This window comes from Falco punctatus (assembly GCF_963210335.1).
Source record: "Falco punctatus genome assembly, chromosome: 6".
Classification (NCBI taxonomy): domain Eukaryota; kingdom Metazoa; phylum Chordata; class Aves; order Falconiformes; family Falconidae; genus Falco; species Falco punctatus.
This window is the reverse complement of record NC_137585.1, coordinates 3,324,862-3,344,343: the sequence shown is the minus strand read 5'-3', so window position 1 is coordinate 3,344,343 and position 19,482 is coordinate 3,324,862. Positions and strand designations below refer to the sequence as shown.

The following is a 19,482-nucleotide window of genomic DNA, read 5'->3' as shown; positions in this document are numbered from 1 at the left end:
GTAACTTGTATCCTGTAGTACATGATGACTAAGGGATCTGGGAGACAGCCCCTCTAATTTGGACACATCAAGACCTAATCTCTATCTTAATTGCATATGCAAACTTGGCTGGACAACAGAACTGCAAGTCACAGATCTGGTCAACAGCATCCACGGAAGAAGCCATCAACTAATTTTCACACATACACAGCCACATGTAGTTCCTCTACATGAAGAAAATCTTCATAATCTATTACAGGTACACTTCCTTACAGATAAATAAGACAATTAAATACTACAACAGCAACTTAAGAATGCATCTAAGTGTCCTACACAATATAGCATTTCATTTTTGAAATTTATTTTGAACAAAAGAGCTAACAAAGCAGATGCAGTGAACACTGCATAGCAGATGTTTGTGAGAATCTGCTGTAACTGAGCATGAAATACTGAAGTTTAAGCTGCTCAACACAGTAAAAGTATTGCACCTAGATGCAGAGAGAACTGCTTCCCCAAAGAAAACAGACTGAATATAAGGCTTTCTAGAAAGAGTCATCATTTGTTCGATGTATATCTGAAACGTTGTACTGAAATCTAACCTCAAACAAGCAATCGGTAACAGAAGATTTGTAAAGCCTACAATACCGGACTGCTCCAAAAGGGAAAAGAACAAAACCAGTCCCCCTCCACCCATCTTTAAACTCTATTACGTTTACGAGCTAACCTTCTCCCACAAATCAATAGCAGCATCACCACAACTCAAAACCCAGAGAATTTACCTCCTGAGGTCTGTTCCAATCTGAGGTAATACACGCTACAACAATGATCCTTATTCCCCCAGTGTGTATGAATTCTGTCACTGGGAAGCAGGATACACACAGCACTGTCAGTTATGGCTAAAGCTCTGTATAAGGAAAACGTCTCTGACAGTTCTCTAAACAGTCTGTTATCACTTTGTCACAACCACTAGAGACTGATGCAAAAAAATAATTTTAAACCCCCAACTTTCAGGAATTTAAGATTGGTAACAAAATAATCTGCAAGTCAGAACACACTTTTCCTTCCCTCATTTCTAAATGAGAGAGGGGCTATGCAAAAATACTTCCCTCTCTTCTCAAGAAAGATATGGTTCAACTGGAACATACAGTAGACCAAAAGCGCTGCTCATTAATGCAGCTTTCAAAATCATTCACCTCTAAGTCACGAATGGATGCTCTTTTACACAACGCTTTAGTACAAACATCACATCCTAGAAAGTAACTACTTACAATATGAACAGCAGTGAGAAATAATCAGGAGTTTTAGCCTTGAATGTCAACAAGCAAACAGACCAGATTAGGCTTTTTCATCTTTCAGTCATATTTAACAGAAGCTGATGTGGCCACCAAGGTGCTAAGATCTCTTTTGGATAACAAATGAAGGAGGCATCACGTAAAGAACATTTAATTATGTCCAACTGCTAAACACCATCTCTCCCTGATAGCTCCCGCTGTTGGATGAACACATACAACAAAGATGATGCAAAGAATCACTTTTTATGTCATGCAATGCATACTGGGCTTATAAGAAATTACACAACAGTTCAACAGATAGCAAAGACTTCTTCAGAACTACTAAAGAAACAAATTCAATGTACTAAGCGGAGTACTGTAACTTAGAAGTCTATTTAGGCACTCAAAGGGTTTTGAAAAAGCTGAGTCCTTTACACCGAGTATGCAAAACAAGCGTTACCCCAAAGCTATAATCATTATTTACAAACTTCAATCCTTATTTTGCACTAAAAAGAAACATTACATGGGAAGGAAAAGTATTCGGCAGAACATACACAAACCCAGAGCTGACATAAGAGTAAGTCAGCATTCACAACTCACTTCCTTTTAAAGTTTTCCAACTACGCTAGCATGATTTTTTTTCAAATTAGACCGTGGCTTTTTAAAACTGTTTTAAATAACCTCTGGTCTGGTTGCTCCTTGAAGTTGGCTTTGTGCTGGTTTATCCTTTCCCAGTCTCCCTTGATGCCTTCGCACTCCACCGCCCAATTTCAGACAAGTCTGAAAGGCAGAAGTCTCGCATCCCTTACAAAGGTTGTGTGTGGGAGAGAATCATCGGTGTTGCTGCGGAGGAGAGGGGGGCTCAGTCCCTGTGGGAGGTGCTGGGCTTGCCCCCACCCTGCCAAACCGCAGCTGCAAACGAGCCCATTGATGCGCAGGTGCTCACTCAAGCAAGAAGGCCAAGCAGAAACAAGCAGAGGACAGATGAGAAAGCTAAGGGCATTGCAGGGGGAGACAGGAGAAAAAGCAAGGATGTAGGTCATGAGGAAATAGCTGGGGAACTCTGAGGAATACTTGCTGTATTCATGATGGGTTTAACCCATCAAACATGCAACAAATCCAACGGAAACCTGTGTGGTTCCTTGTGCAGTGAAATCTTCCAAACTGGGTCATTTAATGCCTTGTTAAAAGTCTCCTTAACCTTCCTTGGTTTTCCTTGCCAACACTTAAAACACACACTGAAGTAAGCTACAGGCATTCCAAAATCCCCAGTCTTCTTCCAGGAAAGTAATTTCACCCACTTCCACATTAGGACTTGGGCAACGCTCCCTGGGCAAGGAAGTGAACAAACCCTCGAAGCATCCTCAACAAAAGCCTGAGAGCAGAGGCTAACTTCAGCAGCTGCAAGCAGGGATGGCAACAAAACACAATTTACACAGGTGTTTACAAAGCCCTGGTGAGGAATGTACAATAAATGGAAAAACTGAGAAACTTCAGCTCCACTGGAATTTGATGGCATAAATGCCATCAAATTTAACAGGACTAAAATCTAGCTCTGGGATAGTTTGCCTTACCCCCACCCCCCCACCCCGCTTTGAATCTGGCATTTTAAGATTTCATCTTCCAAATTTGGATGGTAACATTTTTCTCAACCCTGAAGTAAACAGTGTACCAAATTCTACATTTAAAGACATGTTACTTAAGAGAATCAATAAGGTAGTTAATATCAGTTTGTGATAGCTCCTTCCCAGACCCTGTTCTGCCTTAGCACAGTCACAGCCAACAATTATCGGTAAATAATCTTTCAGAGCAAGCTTGCGGTGCAACTACCCACTCCCATGGGAGGGAAAGAATTTTCTGAACTATTTCTTTTTAATATGTGCATTTGAATTAAGGCAAAACATGACTACCGTTCATATGCTTTAAACTAGTTAATAAGAGAGAATCTTAACAGAAAAAAAGTCAACAAATCATTCTTATGTCAAACTAGTTGGGACAATGTGAAATTATAGGAGAAAACAATGAAACATAGTAATTTTAAGTATAAGGTAGGCAAGGCTACTTTCTTCATACCCTCAGTGAAATGCAGTCTGTATGGACAGTACGTGCAACTGCCAGCAAAAAGCAACCTTCAAATAAGCTTCTTTAAGATAGCTTTCACATGTTGTAATAGTAGCTAATGCCCAACCTTTTTGTAAAACGCTTCAGACAAATACGATTTTCTCATGAACTACCTGCACGAATTTAAGCACACAAGAACTCATACAGCCTCTTATACTACAACACTTTCCTTAAATTTGTGTTTATTACTTTATTGATCTTCACAGTTGACATTATTAGACAATGCCCTATGTAATTCCCTTGCTTTTGAATGCCATTCCAGCATTAGAGAAGCATTAGATTCCTTTTCTTACAAAGGAAAATTTCTCTTTAGTTTAGGCAGAGGCATCTGGCAGGAAAACCTGCAAAATACACTCCTTGGCTTAGCTCTCCAAGTGGGCAATGGCTATTTCCAGTGGTCTGTGACAGAAAACCCTGTCTACAAATTTCATTTTTGTGATCTTAAGCTCTGCTTTTCCAAGCTGAGGAGCTGGCACTCTTCTTCATGGCATAAGCAGCATTCATTGTATTACACTCCAGCTCCTGGAACTTGCTATTTGAAGGACATGAAGAAAAAAAAATAAAAATTGAGCCTACTCTCATCCATTCTGTACAAATTAAGAACTTTCCTTTATCTGATACTTATGGGACACATTTCATTTACCTTTCCACACTGCACATTTCCCATCCCCACCCCCCACCCCCACTCATCTCTGCCTCACTGTCCTTTGATCTTGATGGACTTTCTCCCTCTTGGGAAGTGATTCAAAGTCACTGCTCTGGAAGCTGCAGAAATAAACTAGCAGGGAAGAAACCAAGAGTCAGAAAAGCAGCCCTAGGAAGTCATAAAATCAGCAGCTTCTAGCTGCCAAATGCCAGAGCCCAAAGTGCTTTTCATTGCTGCTTGCTTGGAACCATTTTTGAGATTTCAGAATGAGAGCAAAACTTCTGGATGACGAGCATGTGTGCTATGTTGGTGCAAGTTTTGCACATGAAGACACCACAGATTATGGAAACAGAATAAGGCTGAAACCTGAGAACACTTGGAAAACCTTGCTTGTTCCAGTATTGGGAACAAAAGCTAAACACAGTTATCTATTATTCTGCAATGAGGAGATGAAACTACAATGACAGGTAATAGAATAATTAAGTAAATTAACACACGCTTACTTTCCACATTAAAGGTTGCCCCCTGAAACACAGAGGCAAGTACTTTCACTGTCTGGCAACAGGTTTGGGACATCTCATGGTGGTTCTTCCCCAAGAAACTCTGAGACAGCCCAACTATGCACACCTCCAGAGGCCCTTCTGCTCCAGACTGCCAAGGTTAAATACCCTCTCCCCCGGTCTTAACACTTGCTAAGGAAGTGAATGAGTAACTTCACGATACTTATTTTTGGATACCCCAAGTGAAGCCAGCAATACAGCCAGGCAGATCAATCTTTCCCTGCCAGTGGCTATAAATGTTCCCTCTGGAATGCTCTCAACTCCACCAGGGCAGTGATGGAGAAAATGCACCGAGACCAGCAGACCCTTGTTATGCAGAAGCATCGCCACATCCTGGTGAGCCCCCCCTTGCTCCATCACCCAACCTAGTAATTAGACGTATGTTAAGGAGGTAAAGCTTAACGCACAGCTTCTTTATATACAAGAGGATCACATGGCAACAGAACATCTGCACCCCCCTGCTCCTGCCTGTTTGTCCCAGGATGCTGAAGGGGAACGCGGGCAGCCATCCCACAGTTTTTCAGTACCCACATGACCAGTGCAGCCAGCAGCATGCCAGCCACATACTCTGGGATGGCCTAACACACACACAGACCGTCAAGGAAGAACCTTCGGCCAAAATGCTGTCAAGGGATAGCTGAAGAGCTCGGTTTGCAAAAAAAACCTCCTACTAATCAGCTGCAGGAACGAAACTATGTGCCACCCCCAGCAAGCCTTCGGGACGCGCACATACTTGCAGAATTCAGTCGAAGGTGCAGGGAGGCCCAAACTGTACAAGCCATGAAGGCACCCAACTGACATGAATGCTTGTGCCTGACCACTGAACGATCCCTTGAAGTTGTAACGCAGATGACAAAGCTATTACAGGCCTGGATTTGTAGCTATTTGGCAAAAGGGATTCTTTAAAAACTTGAATAGGTCATTTCCCAGGTCATTATTTTAACAATTGTCCCAGGTCTGCTGGATGACACACACACAGGCATTAACTGCAGTAAAAGTGTTTTGACACTACCCCTGCTATCATATATATTTAAATATGGCACTAATGCAGTACTTTACAGAAATGCAACAAACACTAAAAATAGCTCACAGCCAGGGGCAAAGGGACTTTTTGGGTTAGACTAAGTCGTGCACTTTGATGAACTAATCAAGGTAGAAGTTAAAAGCCAGATTACAGTTTTGTTGCGATGTCCAGGATAGAGACACACATCCTGCAACCAACTTCAGTTTCTGCTGCATTAAAAAGCAAGTGATGTTGCAAAGATGAATTTATATGTTAAAAGACAACCTGGATGAAGCCAGACAGCCTAATGCAACTACTAGTTACAGTGCTAAACAAGATGACTAACTACTGAAAGGGTCGTGATGCAGGCTGGCTGGGCTATCTGTCAGTCCTGGGCCACCACAGTGTCACTGACCAAGCTTAACAAAGCACTTCTTCCTCAGAAATACTTTCAAACATTGCAGAGCTTATGGTTGTATCAGACTGCAGTAACGTTAACAACCAACAAAAACCTTAGGAAAACAACCAAATGCCTTGCAGATAGCATTCAAAAAAATTCTACTTAGAACACTTTTTGGCTTTATGGTCTTCACTGAATATTCACAGTTTTTAATGTAGTTTTAAGATAGTATACTTAAACGGAAGAGTGAAGATCCCTACCATACATGTATGACAGGTTTTTTGTTACCACACACACAGAGAAGTGGATTCTTATACAGAGAAAAAGACTGGATAGCAGGAAAAGGCTGTTGTGCTAGCAATTCAGAAGACTACAAGAACTAGAAAACACAAGAATGCCCACATTAAAAAAAAAAAAAAAAGTTTAAAATGCAATATTACAATACCGGAGCGTTTCTCAGTTCCTTGTACTTTGAGCTACAGATGAAGTACTGATAAGTAAATGTTCCTTCCTCTCCCTCTCTTAACAAACCTATCTGTGTGGGTTGGTTGGTGTACAAATAACGCTGGTTGAGTCTGGAAGAGCAATCCTATGTGACATGGGGAAGAATTCTCACCGAGCGCTGTGCTGCCTATCTAGCAAGAGCTAAGGACTGTTCGGGTATTTACCATCACAGGGAACAGCAGCACCACAAAACAATCCCTAGAATTTCTAACATAGTGAAGAACATTGTGAAACTGCAAAGTTTGCAAAAGCATTTAATTACTGCTCAAGTCCCAAACGCGAGGTTTGTGTTGAGAAGGAAGTAGAGAGAGGAAAGGATAGGAAGGAAGGAATATTTGTTGAACTTCGTTTTCAAGCTATTCTGTGCCAGTTTCAAAGAAGGGGCTTAGGGGGACAGGTCTGTTTTTTGTTGTTACTGGTTTGTGTTTTGGTTTTTTTTGGGTGGGGGGGCAAAAGAAAGTCTGAACGACAGTTAAAATTCATGATGATTTTCACAAGTGGAAAACTGACCCCTCACTTCAGAATGCTATTTTTATTAGAACTACTTTAGGGACCAGTAGCTAAGAAAACAAAAATGGAAAGAGCAGTTTTAAGAAGGGTCTGGGGAAAAAAGTGCAAGATTCAAGTCATTATACAGTTGGAGCAAGAGACATTTCACAGCCTTATCTATAAAGCAGTCTCTTCTGGCGATACCTAAAACGTTTGTTTTATCCAGTTACCCTCTGAAACAAGTTGTCTCAGTGCATTCTGATAACACAACTGAGCTAATCTATTAGCTCTCAGCTGGCAAAAAGATGTCAGTCAGGACCAGCCACTTTCCCCTCACTCATGAGCTCCTGCCACTTTACCTGGGCTCTGCTGCTTATGGGACTACACAGAAATGCTAATTCAACTCACTAACGCAACAGAAAGTTAACCTAACCAAAAGTCTCTTGATACTTAAAGCTGAATCAGCATGTTAAACAGTAAACTGTGAGAGCTGGGGCATCCGGGGGCAAGAAAGAGTAGGGCTGGGGCTGCCACTTTAGGCAGTGGCCAACCATTACATGAGTTCTGCCCTTTTATCTTTATTGTGCCATTACTTTCTTACAGCTCTTCAGACTTGTTAGAGTTCTGCATCTTTCTTTCTACTGGGCAGATATGCAAGTGTTGCTACAACACGTACTGAAGAGTAACGGGGAAAAAATGAGCGAGAGCAATTAAGTCTTCAGAACACTTCTTTTTTTCAGTTGAAACAAGCCAGCCAGCCATTAATCTGTTAGAAAATACTAACTTTAATCATACTTTAACTGGTTATAAACATATTCCGCCAAGACTTGGTCACGATGTCCAAACCCTTTTGAACATATTCAACCTTGCTTAAGTGACTCAAGTCCACCAGCAAGGTAAAAACTTCGCACAATTTTGAGGAACCTGAGAGTCAAATCTCATCTCTTTAGCACTAGCACTTAGAAGGAGCCCAGGGAATATCTTGACTAAAAAAAACAGCCCTGAAGTTACCCACAACCAGCCAACACACTGCTGTTCATTTTTATGATTTTTCATTTGCTGTTCATTTTTAGGACTCCACTGTAAGAAAACCTGGCTGTTACCTGTCCTCTGCCAAAACCTCCAGCTTTCCTAACATTGCCATGACACAGCTATGTGCAAAGGTATTAGAAAGAAGTCTTCTTCGTGTTCAAAATTAATGACTAAAGGACAGCAAAAGCGAACAGAATAAGCTGAATCAGAAAGACTGCTGTATATTAAAACTATCAAGAAAGTTTAAAGCCAGTCTTTAGGCCACATTTTCCCTCCCACTAGAAACTCTTTACTAAAAGCCAAGTAAGTAAGTTACAGAATTATTTGTGTCTAGATCACAGCATATCAGAAGCAGTAGTTGATATTTCTACACTCATTCTTTAACAGTTATTTTAAGTCATCAAACGGCTTGACATCTCATACCTACTTTTAAACTAAATGGCTAAATTACCTGGATTTTTTTTGTTTGAAATCAGATTTCCTCCCATACATTAAAAAAGCCCCTTTCTTAATGTAATTGACACTGGAATCTCAAAAGGCATAGAAATCACAGCAGTCGTCTACCAAATGCATACATTTCATTAGAAGCGGTACCTAACCATTCACAGTACAATTCTGTCTGGGGATTACATCAGAGATCTCTGGAAAGCTTCACACTTTACTACAGGATAAAAACTCATGGAGTTCGTACAGACTTCAACAAATACACATACATACCTATACTGGAGGTATAATCGGTGGCTCCAAAGATCAACTCTGGTGCCCTGTAGTACCGAGAGCAGATGTATGAGACATTAGGTTCTCCACGAACCAGCTGTTTTGCACTGAAAAGGAAACAAAATAATAAATCTTTCAGTAATTAATAGTTTTACAATATTGCAGTGCACACCAACATTAAGCTTTGGCACTCCTCACCCATCCCCAATTCCTAAATGCTAATGTACTGTGTTCTTCTAAACTGATGAAAGCCACGGACTCAATGATTTACCATGAGATCAGTCCAACCCATGAAGCAGCTCCTTATACTGGACATTGCAAAGGAAATTCTGACTACAATCTAGGTGATAAATAGGGTCAGATTTTTGGCTAGCAGTAGTCATTTGCCAGGTACAAAGGTTTGTTTACAAAGAAGAAGAGGACAGAATATGGTTCAGTCAAATGTAGTTACCTTTTAAGGTTCAAAAGTTTTGGATACTCACCAGGACTAAGAGTGTTTTTTTAAATTTTCTATTTTTTAATTCCTATCAGAATATTCTGGCTCTTGGCCATTTATGGGAGCGTGGTATGAGGCAAATGGGGTATGAGGAGACAAAGCAGAAAACCTTTGCCATTTTAGTCACGTGTTAATAGTCCACGAGTAACACGAAGGCTTCATTTATACTGCAAGAGATCAGCCACAAGGGATCTAACCTACACTACTGCCCCAACCACTGCCTTTGGGAGAATCTAACAAAATAAAGGAACACGGGAGCACATTACTTTTGGAACATGAATCTACGAACATATTATACTTCTTCCTTAACATCAAGTGTTAAGACGGAAAGGAGCTGGAAGACAAAACTGCCCTTTCAGTAATACGACATTCAACTAAGCAGCACCCAACCCAGCAGAGTGACATGCCAGCCAAATCCAAGGTCCAGCCTTCCAGACACCCCCCTCAGCCTCAGGGAAGAAAGACTCCCACCACCCATTTAGCCTGTTGTAAGAGGTCTCACTTTTCTTTTTTCATACAGAAACCACAATTAACAAATTCCCACCAATGACACAGAGGAAGTACCCCCTTTTTATGCACTGTTACTTCTGAGTTTCAGTGCAATTCCTATTTTGCTCCAACACTTGTGAGGTAGAGCTGAGGAGGAGATTCCTGAGCCACGAGGCATGACGATGCACTGCTTGAATAACCACCATCTGACATTCCTACTCACTACGGGCAAGCGAATTTAGCAACAGCAGCTTCCATGACCTCTCGCACATATGCCCTAACTATTTTAGTCTGCAAAGTTATAGCACAATCTAAAAACTGAAGTTCCCTGAAGAAAAATCTGTCTCATCTCAGAGTGGATTCCCAGAATTTCTGCATCAGTTCTAAGATGGGGGCTGGACCCTAAAGGCGATTCACTTGAATGAATATTGGAAGTAAATGTGGCATTGGAAACTAGGACACAAATGTCCACTATGTAAGAGCTTCAGCTAGAAGTGTTGCTTCTGATCTTGAGCCCCTACACTATTTGAAATACTAAGTGAACTGGTGTACATAAAAGTAGACTAATAAAGTGTAACATTAGCCTTTTTAGGTTACTATGTCATTGCGCTTGTCCTCTCTTCCCCAAACCTATTTCACCCTAATGTTTGGTTGTACCTTTCTACAGTGCAGTATTTTCCCCTATGTGACAGAGTATTTATTTTATTTTTCCAATACCTGCATAAGTAACAGGCTTGAACTTTAATTCCTTCCCTCTTGATACCCTCCCCCCGACATGAACTCATTTTGAGAGGAAAACAGTGTATCAGTAATTTCTCTTTCAAAACTACAAATTATGACCCGAGGAACACAGAGGATTTCCTTTCAAAATTGCACCAGGTTCACTTTGAAGGAAGCTCTTTCCACCAGGTTTCAGGCCACAGATGCACTTACCTTCCAAAGTCACAGAGTTTTAGAACAGCTGTATCAGGGTCCAGCAAGAGGTTCTGTGGTTTTATATCCCGGTGGCAGATCCCAAAGGAATGGATATAGGCTAAACTCCGGAACAGCTGGTACATGTACAACTGGAACACAGAAACATTGCACAAGGCATGCTTTCCCAGTCACAACAGGGTAAACAATTCATTTAGCACAAACTCTTTATTAGAAAAGAAAACCAAAAGCACTCAAAGACCCCACTGAATGCATTAGTGCTATGAAGATGGGCAAGGTATTCACATACCTTCTCCACTCGCCCCTTGCCACACACCTGCACATGCAGTTCAAATTTGTTCACTTGTCCTTTCAAGAATAAGCACAACTTCAAAAAAAGATTGTGCCAGCTTTACAACGTTTATAAATCATGGTAGTCATAAAAAACATACACAGAATAAAGGTGTTGCAGTTCGCTTTATAGAAATGAGGTATTCCAGGTTATATAAAAAAAACCCCAAACAATGAACACCCAAACCACAGAACTAAAAACACCACCCCCCAAAACCCCGAAGAAAACCCTTTAGTTGATGAAGTTATTAACAACGTATTAAAAGTTGCCCAAGGACTATGGTAGTGTCTCAGACTGTCACTTGAGCGAATCTCCCAGTTTCTCTCGGTGAGGGGACAGACTCATTTTAATTTCAAATCTCTGGACAAAAAAGCAGGCAGATAAAAACAACTGTTTGGAATAATTTTATGCAAGGCACAGCAAACAAGTATGCTGAGGGAGAGTTTTCTCTGCCTCTTTTCCAAGGCTGGCTAACCTTAGCAACGGGGAATACAGTAAGGGGAGATGTTACGGAGCCAAGAGCTTCACAGAGCAAGATTACAGGGCAAGGGGAGGATGTCCAGCTACTGGAGCTACACACTTTTGACTATGGAGAATAATGAGCTGCTAGATATAGTTAGGACTGTATAGCACATACAGTCATAAAGGCACGGGAAGCTCCATTTCAAGGTTGACCACAGGCTACCAGGTTATTTGTTATCTTTGTTGTGTCCCCCACAAGGTTCCATTTAAGATCAAGCCCCAGCAGGACACTGCACTGAACACGCACCTCCACGCTTTCCTTTTCTAAGCACATTCTCCACAGTTCACCTTTAGCAGTCTGTAAAGCCGGGTGCAATCGCTAGATATTGGTATCAGGTCATGTTTGCCTCACTTTCACCATTATCTTTGTTTTTACACTTTCTCCCTCCCTTGTTGTTTGGGGTTTTTTTTTGGTTTTGGTTTTGGTTTTATTTTTGTTTATTTGGTGGGGAAGGTAGGAACAGGAGGAGAATCACTTGAATTTTGGCTTTAGGCCTTTAGTTTTCGTATTTGTTTTTGAAAACCACAACTCTGCACAAAGAAAAGCAAACAAACACATTTTCTGAATTGCCTGTTCTAGACACGTTATTTATTGTGCAAGTGGATTGCAAAATTATGCAAAAGACTGCTTTAACTTGAGGAGGCAAGTCAACACATGTGGGATTTAGAAAGTATACCTTTCATCTCCACACAGTAAACCCAAAATTTCCAAGAATTTCTTACAGCATGTTAGAAGTTACAAATAAAAATTAACAAAAAGACCACTAGAAAAGCTTCCCTGGACTTCCTTAACAGTCTTTTTGTTAGCCAGGGAAGAGCAGCTCTCTACCTGCCTAGGTATCAATCAGAAGTGAACGAACAGGTATGATCTGACCTTTGTGTAGCCAAGATGCCTGGAAAATTGCAAAAGCTTCAGCAACACCAAGGTAACATGATCTTTTTAAATACAGGATTATGAGAAATGTTTGCCTTGCCAGAAAAGTAAGAACATCCTTCCAGGCTACCTGGAACAAAAGTCCCAAGCATCCAGCAAGGTAAAAAGAGTTCAAGCAGAATTTTCTCTCAAACTGTCAGGACAATTTTTCCCCAAGTTCCCATAATGAAGAGCAATTAGAGCTAGAGTACTGACAAAAGACGTATGTAAACAATTTATCAAAAGCTAAGCTAACAGAGTCTGGGGAGCACATAACCTGAAGACACGCTGCTCCACCAACTGACCAGAGTGACCTTGCAGTAGAAATTGTTACTGCTGTATGATAAAATTCAGTGCTTTCTTAAAACACAAGCACTAGTGCTGCCTACTGCTGAGACATGCTATTTACAATTTATGCATATGCAGTTATGGCACAACACTTTGTTATTGGAATAATTACTATTTGTAGCTTTCACCTTTGTAACTTTCATCGTCTTTCAATCAAATTGAAGTTTTTTTCTTAAGCACACCCTCACGTTAAGCATCACACACTTTTAAAGAGGTGTCTGGAGAAATCAATATGAATCAGGAATATTTGTCACAAATTTCCACTTAATGTTACCTGGATGCCGTGTTAACAAGTTAATGCTATGTGAAAACATGACCATTCACTGGCACGTGGACTGTGGCCACCATAATATATGAAATACAATTATGAGACCCAGATGGGTCCCATGTTTGACAAAAAAAAAAAAAATTACTTATTTGAACTACTTTGTAAAAAACAAAAGATGCAGACAACTTAAGTGAGGTTTTGAGGCTACAATGTGCGTACAAGTATCTTACTCCATGTAGCTTTTCAAGACAAGAGCCAATGATCTCCAAATGGGGACAAAAATACGCCTTTCATGTCCGCAATAGATATGCAAGGAAAAGTAGAAGATAACAGATACGAGAATATTACACTTCTGACATCCTCTTTCTGTTCCTGACCTTTGTACTACTGTGTCTTCATCATCTCAGAAAACTGAACCTGCTAACCTGGCTGATGTCAGTCTCTATCTAAGCTGCTTCAAAAACAAAACACTCTCCCATCCTGCCCCCATTCGAAGATTTTTGTAAAGCAAGAAATCCAGAGTGCTTACTTTAAGCCTCTATACTTCCTTCACTGTAACAAATAGTATTCTAATTCTTTTTTTCCTTGCCTCGAGATGTAAGTGCTCCTAAGAATGTCAGAAAACTAATTATGCCAGAGAAGAGGTATCCACAGAGTCTATTCCTATAATACCCTTCTTCATCTAACCATATCTATCAGTTACCTACCTTGACATAAATCATAGGGAGTGTCTGTTTGGCCCGACTGTAATGTCTGGCAACTCTGTATACTGTTTCAGGAACATAGTCCAGCACCAAGTTGAGGTACACCTCATCTTTCTGAAAGAGAATAAAGAGGAAAAAAAAAAAAAATCAGCAATAGATTTGAAGCACGAAGTACAATTAAAGCATTCAGAGAAGCCAACAGGATGAGAAAGCTGTGGACATTTTAAGTATATGTTTTCAGTGGGAATGTGAACTGTTGCCACGCTGTTTGTCCTTCAGGCTTTCCAATCGTGCACTAATACTTAAGTCAAACTTATATTTAAGGTCACGTTAATTAATATGCTCTCAAACATAAGGCATTTTCGGATTACAAATGGGGACAAGGATATAATTGTTCTGCCCAGTCAATATTTTCATTAAAAGATATTTCAAGGTGACATCTGCATAATTATTTAGAGCAGTCTATTAACTCATTAGGCCCTCACCCACCAAAACCCAAGAAGCGCAAATTTAAAAGTCCCAGACTCACTTAACTACACATATCAAAAAAAAAAGTTTAAACCCCCTGAACCTGTTAGAAATGTTACTTTGCTCTCACTAAATTCTTAACTATTAATGATACATATTAATCATCCACAGACAGTAAGCCAGTGCTCGCGTTTGTAACCATTCCGTTTACACGTCTTATGATGCCCCAGTTATATCCAACTTAAACATACAAACTTATTCATGGCAACAGGTCTAAATCAAAGACTCCAGTATCACTTTTAATATCTAGGATCAGGTTAGAGGTCCGGGTGAACGTAACAGAGAAGCAACAAAAGTAGCGTTCAGTAAGGTACTTCATTACAAAATACGTTAGCGAAGGAAAGAAGGAACAAAGAGGAATGAAGTGACAAAGTACTATAATCACATAGTGCCTAATTGTGGAACAGCATTTTCGGCAGTAAAACAGGTCTTAAAAAGACTTCTGATATTTTAATGCAGTCTTCTGTACAAATTCTATCTGGACTGTGAACACATTTAATGTTGGGGGGTGCGGAGGTAGGTATAATTAACTATATCAACCCGAAAAAATATTTCTGAAAGCGAGGTGAATTAACCAAAAGTAACCTCTCCTGCGCTTGCTGTTTTAACAGCTAGATCTTTCTCTAAAGAAAGGCAATGCATAGAAACTATACAGATAGAAGCAGTACAGAACTCCCAGGTCTTCAACTGGAGTCCCTTGTCAGCAGGTCCCCTGGCTATGTATCTTAATGCCCGAAACCAGACATCATTTAGCTGTAGCAATTGAATAATGTGACGTGTTTGGTTTTGGGTTTTTGTTTTTGCCCTCCACCTCAATTTAATATGCGACTTAACACATCACTTCAAGCACAGCATGGTCTGTTACCCTCACAGTGCTCAGCTCTCCTTACCTGCCTCCAAGAGCCGCAGTCTCCAATGAGCACATGGAAACACACACAGAAATACACACCTTGAAAACCCAATATGCAAAGAACTGCTGGGTTTGTGCGCTGTTAGAGACCCAGAATTCAGGATCTCTGTTCATCATAACTTGGCAATAAATGCTCATATTTTCAGGACATTTTAATAATTCTTACCAATACCTCCTAACAGGCCATGTCACCTTGCAAGGCCCTGCCTACACTCTTCCCTACAAAAAGGATGCTCTTTTTTTAATAGCATTGCTTAAGTGACAGTGGTAATAACACCAGCATTAAGCAAATGCCAATGGCCCACTTACTTGTTTCTGCTTTTATGGTATTTCTGCAGCACAGACAAGGAGCAGCCGCCTCTGAAACCCTGCCTGTGTTGTGCCTCTCCCAGCGCCATCCCAGGAACTACGTAACAACATAAGGGATCTGGGGACCAGGCTGGAGAACAAACTTTTTGAAATGGATGAGGAGGGACAACTACCAGCAGTACAGAGGAAAACCCAGATAGCTCTGGAACTCCATGGATATGCAAATATATGCAAGAAAACAATGTACTTGTATTTTAGCACTTTCCCTTCTGCAACAAGAGAAGTTCTTTCCCTGACTCTCACTTCAAACCAATAAAAATCCACCATGACAACTTCTTAGGTCAGAGCCTTCAAGGTATTAATTATAAGATAAGGAAAATAAATGTCCTGAATTTTCAAAGTTAACTTATGCCTGGTAAGGCAACTTGTACACCAAGAGAGAAAACAGTCGCATGAATATGAATTCTGTTTCGTTCAGTGCAGATACAACCTGATGAATAAGTTGAATGCTTGCCTCCTGGAGGATGGGAAAGTCTTACTGGTAGCAAGTCACTGCACAGAGTACTCTGTTACTAACTAAGGTTGATTACTTTCATTTGAGGATTCATATTCCATGTATCAAAAAGATTTACATGAGAGGTTAGAGAGTGAAAAAAATGTGAGTAAAATGGAATTATAGTGATTTCATTATCCTCTCATAGTAACAGGCAAAAAGAGACATGTAAAACCGTAATACATGTGACCATAAAACCCCATCTATGCTACCTCACAACAGCGAGTTTTAAGAGTTACACTCCATACCACCTTTGCTTTGCTTTTCTCTCTTCCATTTATATTTTATGTTCTTTTGGAAATGGAACTAATTCAATGGCATGACATGACACAAGTACAAAAAACCTCAAGGCACCTGAATTGGAGATGGAGGTTTTGCCCTCACCCACCAATGCTTAGGAGTTTTGATGCTACCCACAGCACTTGAACAAACAACACGGGTTTTGCGTGGTATTCCTCCTGTGGAAACACGTATCGCACATTATCACCTAGAACATGAAGGCACACGAACACCTTTCCCCCAGCCAACAAACAAGTTTTGGTGTACCATTTGACGTACCCAAAACCTTAATATGCAACTATAAAGGCAAGGCTTATGGTGTTGTCTATGTAAGTAGCTGCATATTCCACTCCTACCACAAGCAACTGACACTTCAGAAGTGCTCTAAATGACTACTTTCATGAATTAAAGATGATTCAAGTGTTCTGACCTACCTCCTCCTGACGTCACCTGGCACAAATCTGACAAACACTCAGAATACACTTTTTAAGAGCCCTCATGCTTCTCTGTGAATATAAACTGGATGAATATCACATCCAAATTACCTGGATTCCCCTGACCAAGATTCAGGACAAGCTGGGAAGCAGTCATGGCCTGACAAGCTCCGAGGATGACGTAACCTGGGTTGCCTACCCCATGCATTCCTCCTAAACATATTTTTCCAGTGACCCAGATGTATTGCAATAGGAAACAGGGTCAGCTCAAAGAGCTTGCCAAATGAGGGCAATTGCTTGAGGATCAAGCAGGAGGATCAAGACTTATCTTTCCATTACAGGAAGCCTTTTTCAAACCTTATCATGTATTCCACGTGTGACTTGTTTCCACACTGCTGTTTCAAAATTGCTGGGCTGGGAACAAACGAAGGTAACCTAACCATCAGAGCACCTCTGAAATGCCTCTGCAGAGAGCAGAAAAGTCCAGAGGAAACTGCATCATATAAATGACAAAGCAAACACAAGATGTCATTAAAGTAACTCACTTCTTATAGACTTTGGGATTGAAGAGATTATTAGCTTTCTTCAGCAGGTCAAAAGTTAGATGCACTCATGTTCTGCTGTGCTTGCTGCTAAGGTTATGACCATGTACTCTTTAAAATAAGAAAGGGGGAGGGCAGGAAGCCAGATCCTGAAATACCGGATTCAATGTATTTCATTAGGATTTTGACTTTAGCAATGCGGTTCATGTACCTGCAATTGCCTCAAATGTTTAGAAGCTGCTCTTTGTCACCTGGCAGATAAATCCTCAGCTGACAAACACTGCTCCAAAGTGAGCCACAGCGAAATAACTCCCACCTTGCCATTGAACCGCTCTGCACCTCTCGAGAACCCGCAATTCAGCCACCGCTTCATTTGTCTGGAAACACTTCATATAAGTAAATACTAATACAGACTAAACCATAACAAAAGCATGAGACAGACTAGGACACAAGAGCCAAAACATTCTAGCAACTTTTTTTTTTTTAAAAAAAAACTTGTATCAGGAATTGCAGATAAAACAGGTTGCAAGCACACAAACTACTCTAGCACATGAGCGTTACACAGTATGTGGCTGAAGACTCTGAGAAATGGAAAACATTGCCCTACCAACACAGGAATGCTGCACAGAGGTCTCAATCTCCACTTTTAAAACTCTTCTCTCCTTCAGTGTGTTTTAAGCACCATCCAGTTGAGCTTAACTGTGGCCTATATAAAGCAACAGCTATTGAATTCAAATATTCGCTCATCTGGATTGTTCCTTGCAGGGGAAGCTCAGATACTCCTTCTATATGATCTTCCCCTCACCTCAGCAACCTCAAATCAATCCTGTGTGGTTTATACCAGCTTTCATTAAATTTCTCCATTCACACTACATTTACAACATACATGTATAAAACTGCATGTTCAACATTACTGAGTCACAGGCCAACCATTTCCCCAATTTACCACCAACACGATGACAGAAACCAGGGAGGTTGTACATCCAAATGCCAGACTGAGGGCCAAAGGGAAAAAAAGAAATCACAGAGTGAACTCTGAAGAATATGTCACCATCTATTAAGATGTTAGAAGTTCTCCCAAATTGTCAGTCCCACCTGGAATCTAAGGAAAATTTCTCTGAGTTTCAAGTAATAGGATAAAAAGGTAAAGAAACTATTCTGGGTGCTCTTTCTTCTCAGGTGACTGAATTTTACTGGTCAGCATTTAGCAAGTGATGAACATGCTCATTTCAGTTTTCATCTCCTGGCAGATCAGTAACAGCGCAGTGGTGGTTCTGGTTTGCACTTGCTTTTTGCTTTTACATATATATTTCATTTTTAAATCCCAGATCATTTAATCGAGCTAGTTTTCAGACAGACTCCACGTGATCCGCTATATGAGTGCAACTGAGAGGAAATGAACAATACAGAAGTTTCTTAAACTGACTTTGCATTTAGAGAAATAAAAGTGGAACTGCACTCTGAATAAACTCAATTCACCCACCTATTCAAGCTAAAACTCACACAGATAAGCAACCAACTGAAAATTAATCAAATATGCTCCAAAACCCACTTCTCCTTATTGACATTATCCCATGGCATCGGTTTTTGGGCTATATGGTAAATAAGCCAGTCAGTTTACTCAAGGGGACCATATTTTCTTTACCATATGGCAGCACCCCACCAGTGATGTTTCAGAGGTAGGTGCTACACACGGAGCTGTTACTGACAGGATGGCAGCTATGCAAGGGTTCTGTCAAAAGGCTCTGAAGGATTTAACTTAAGAGTTGGAAAGCAAGAAAACGGATTTTAGCATTTCACGTGGATTACGCCTTCTTTCAGAGTGCATTACTTAAACACCAGAATGTCAGCATGAGGCAAGATATGCCCTTCACCCTGGCTTAGCTGCCTAGATTTAGACAACATACAAGGTTCAAAATCACAGTTTTTGACCTAGATTCTAAAAAAAAAAAAAAAAAAAGTGGTTTCATTTTTTCTTCAAGTTACAAACAGCACATGCTTCACACACCCTTATCAAGCACCATGAGACACCCACCTTCCTTCTCTAATCTTGAAGGCTGACACAGTACATCATAGATACAAAGACTTTGGACCTGCTTCCAAAGACAAAGTGAGTATTTGCAGCCTTCCTACTCTAACTACTGAGTAGCCATGATACAATGGAAAATTTGGAAATACAAAAAATGTTGTAGCTGACTTTA

General features: G+C 40.5%; 1 protein-coding gene across 4 annotated transcripts in view; it reads right to left on the bottom strand.

Annotated features, from left to right (window-relative positions):
- GSK3B (glycogen synthase kinase 3 beta) overlaps positions 1-19,482 on the bottom strand; it is a 151,115-nt gene that overhangs the window by 38,393 nt on the left and 93,240 nt on the right. For all 4 annotated transcript variants that reach the window (XM_080391205.1, XM_080391206.1, XM_080391207.1 and 1 more), the window contains exons 4-6: positions 13,730-13,840; positions 10,641-10,771; positions 8,723-8,829 (exon numbers count right to left, since the gene is read on the bottom strand). In XM_080391205.1, coding sequence (XP_080247331.1) covers positions 8,723-8,829; positions 10,641-10,771; positions 13,730-13,840 — 349 coding nt within the window. The remainder of the gene's footprint in view (positions 1-8,722; positions 8,830-10,640; positions 10,772-13,729; positions 13,841-19,482) is intronic.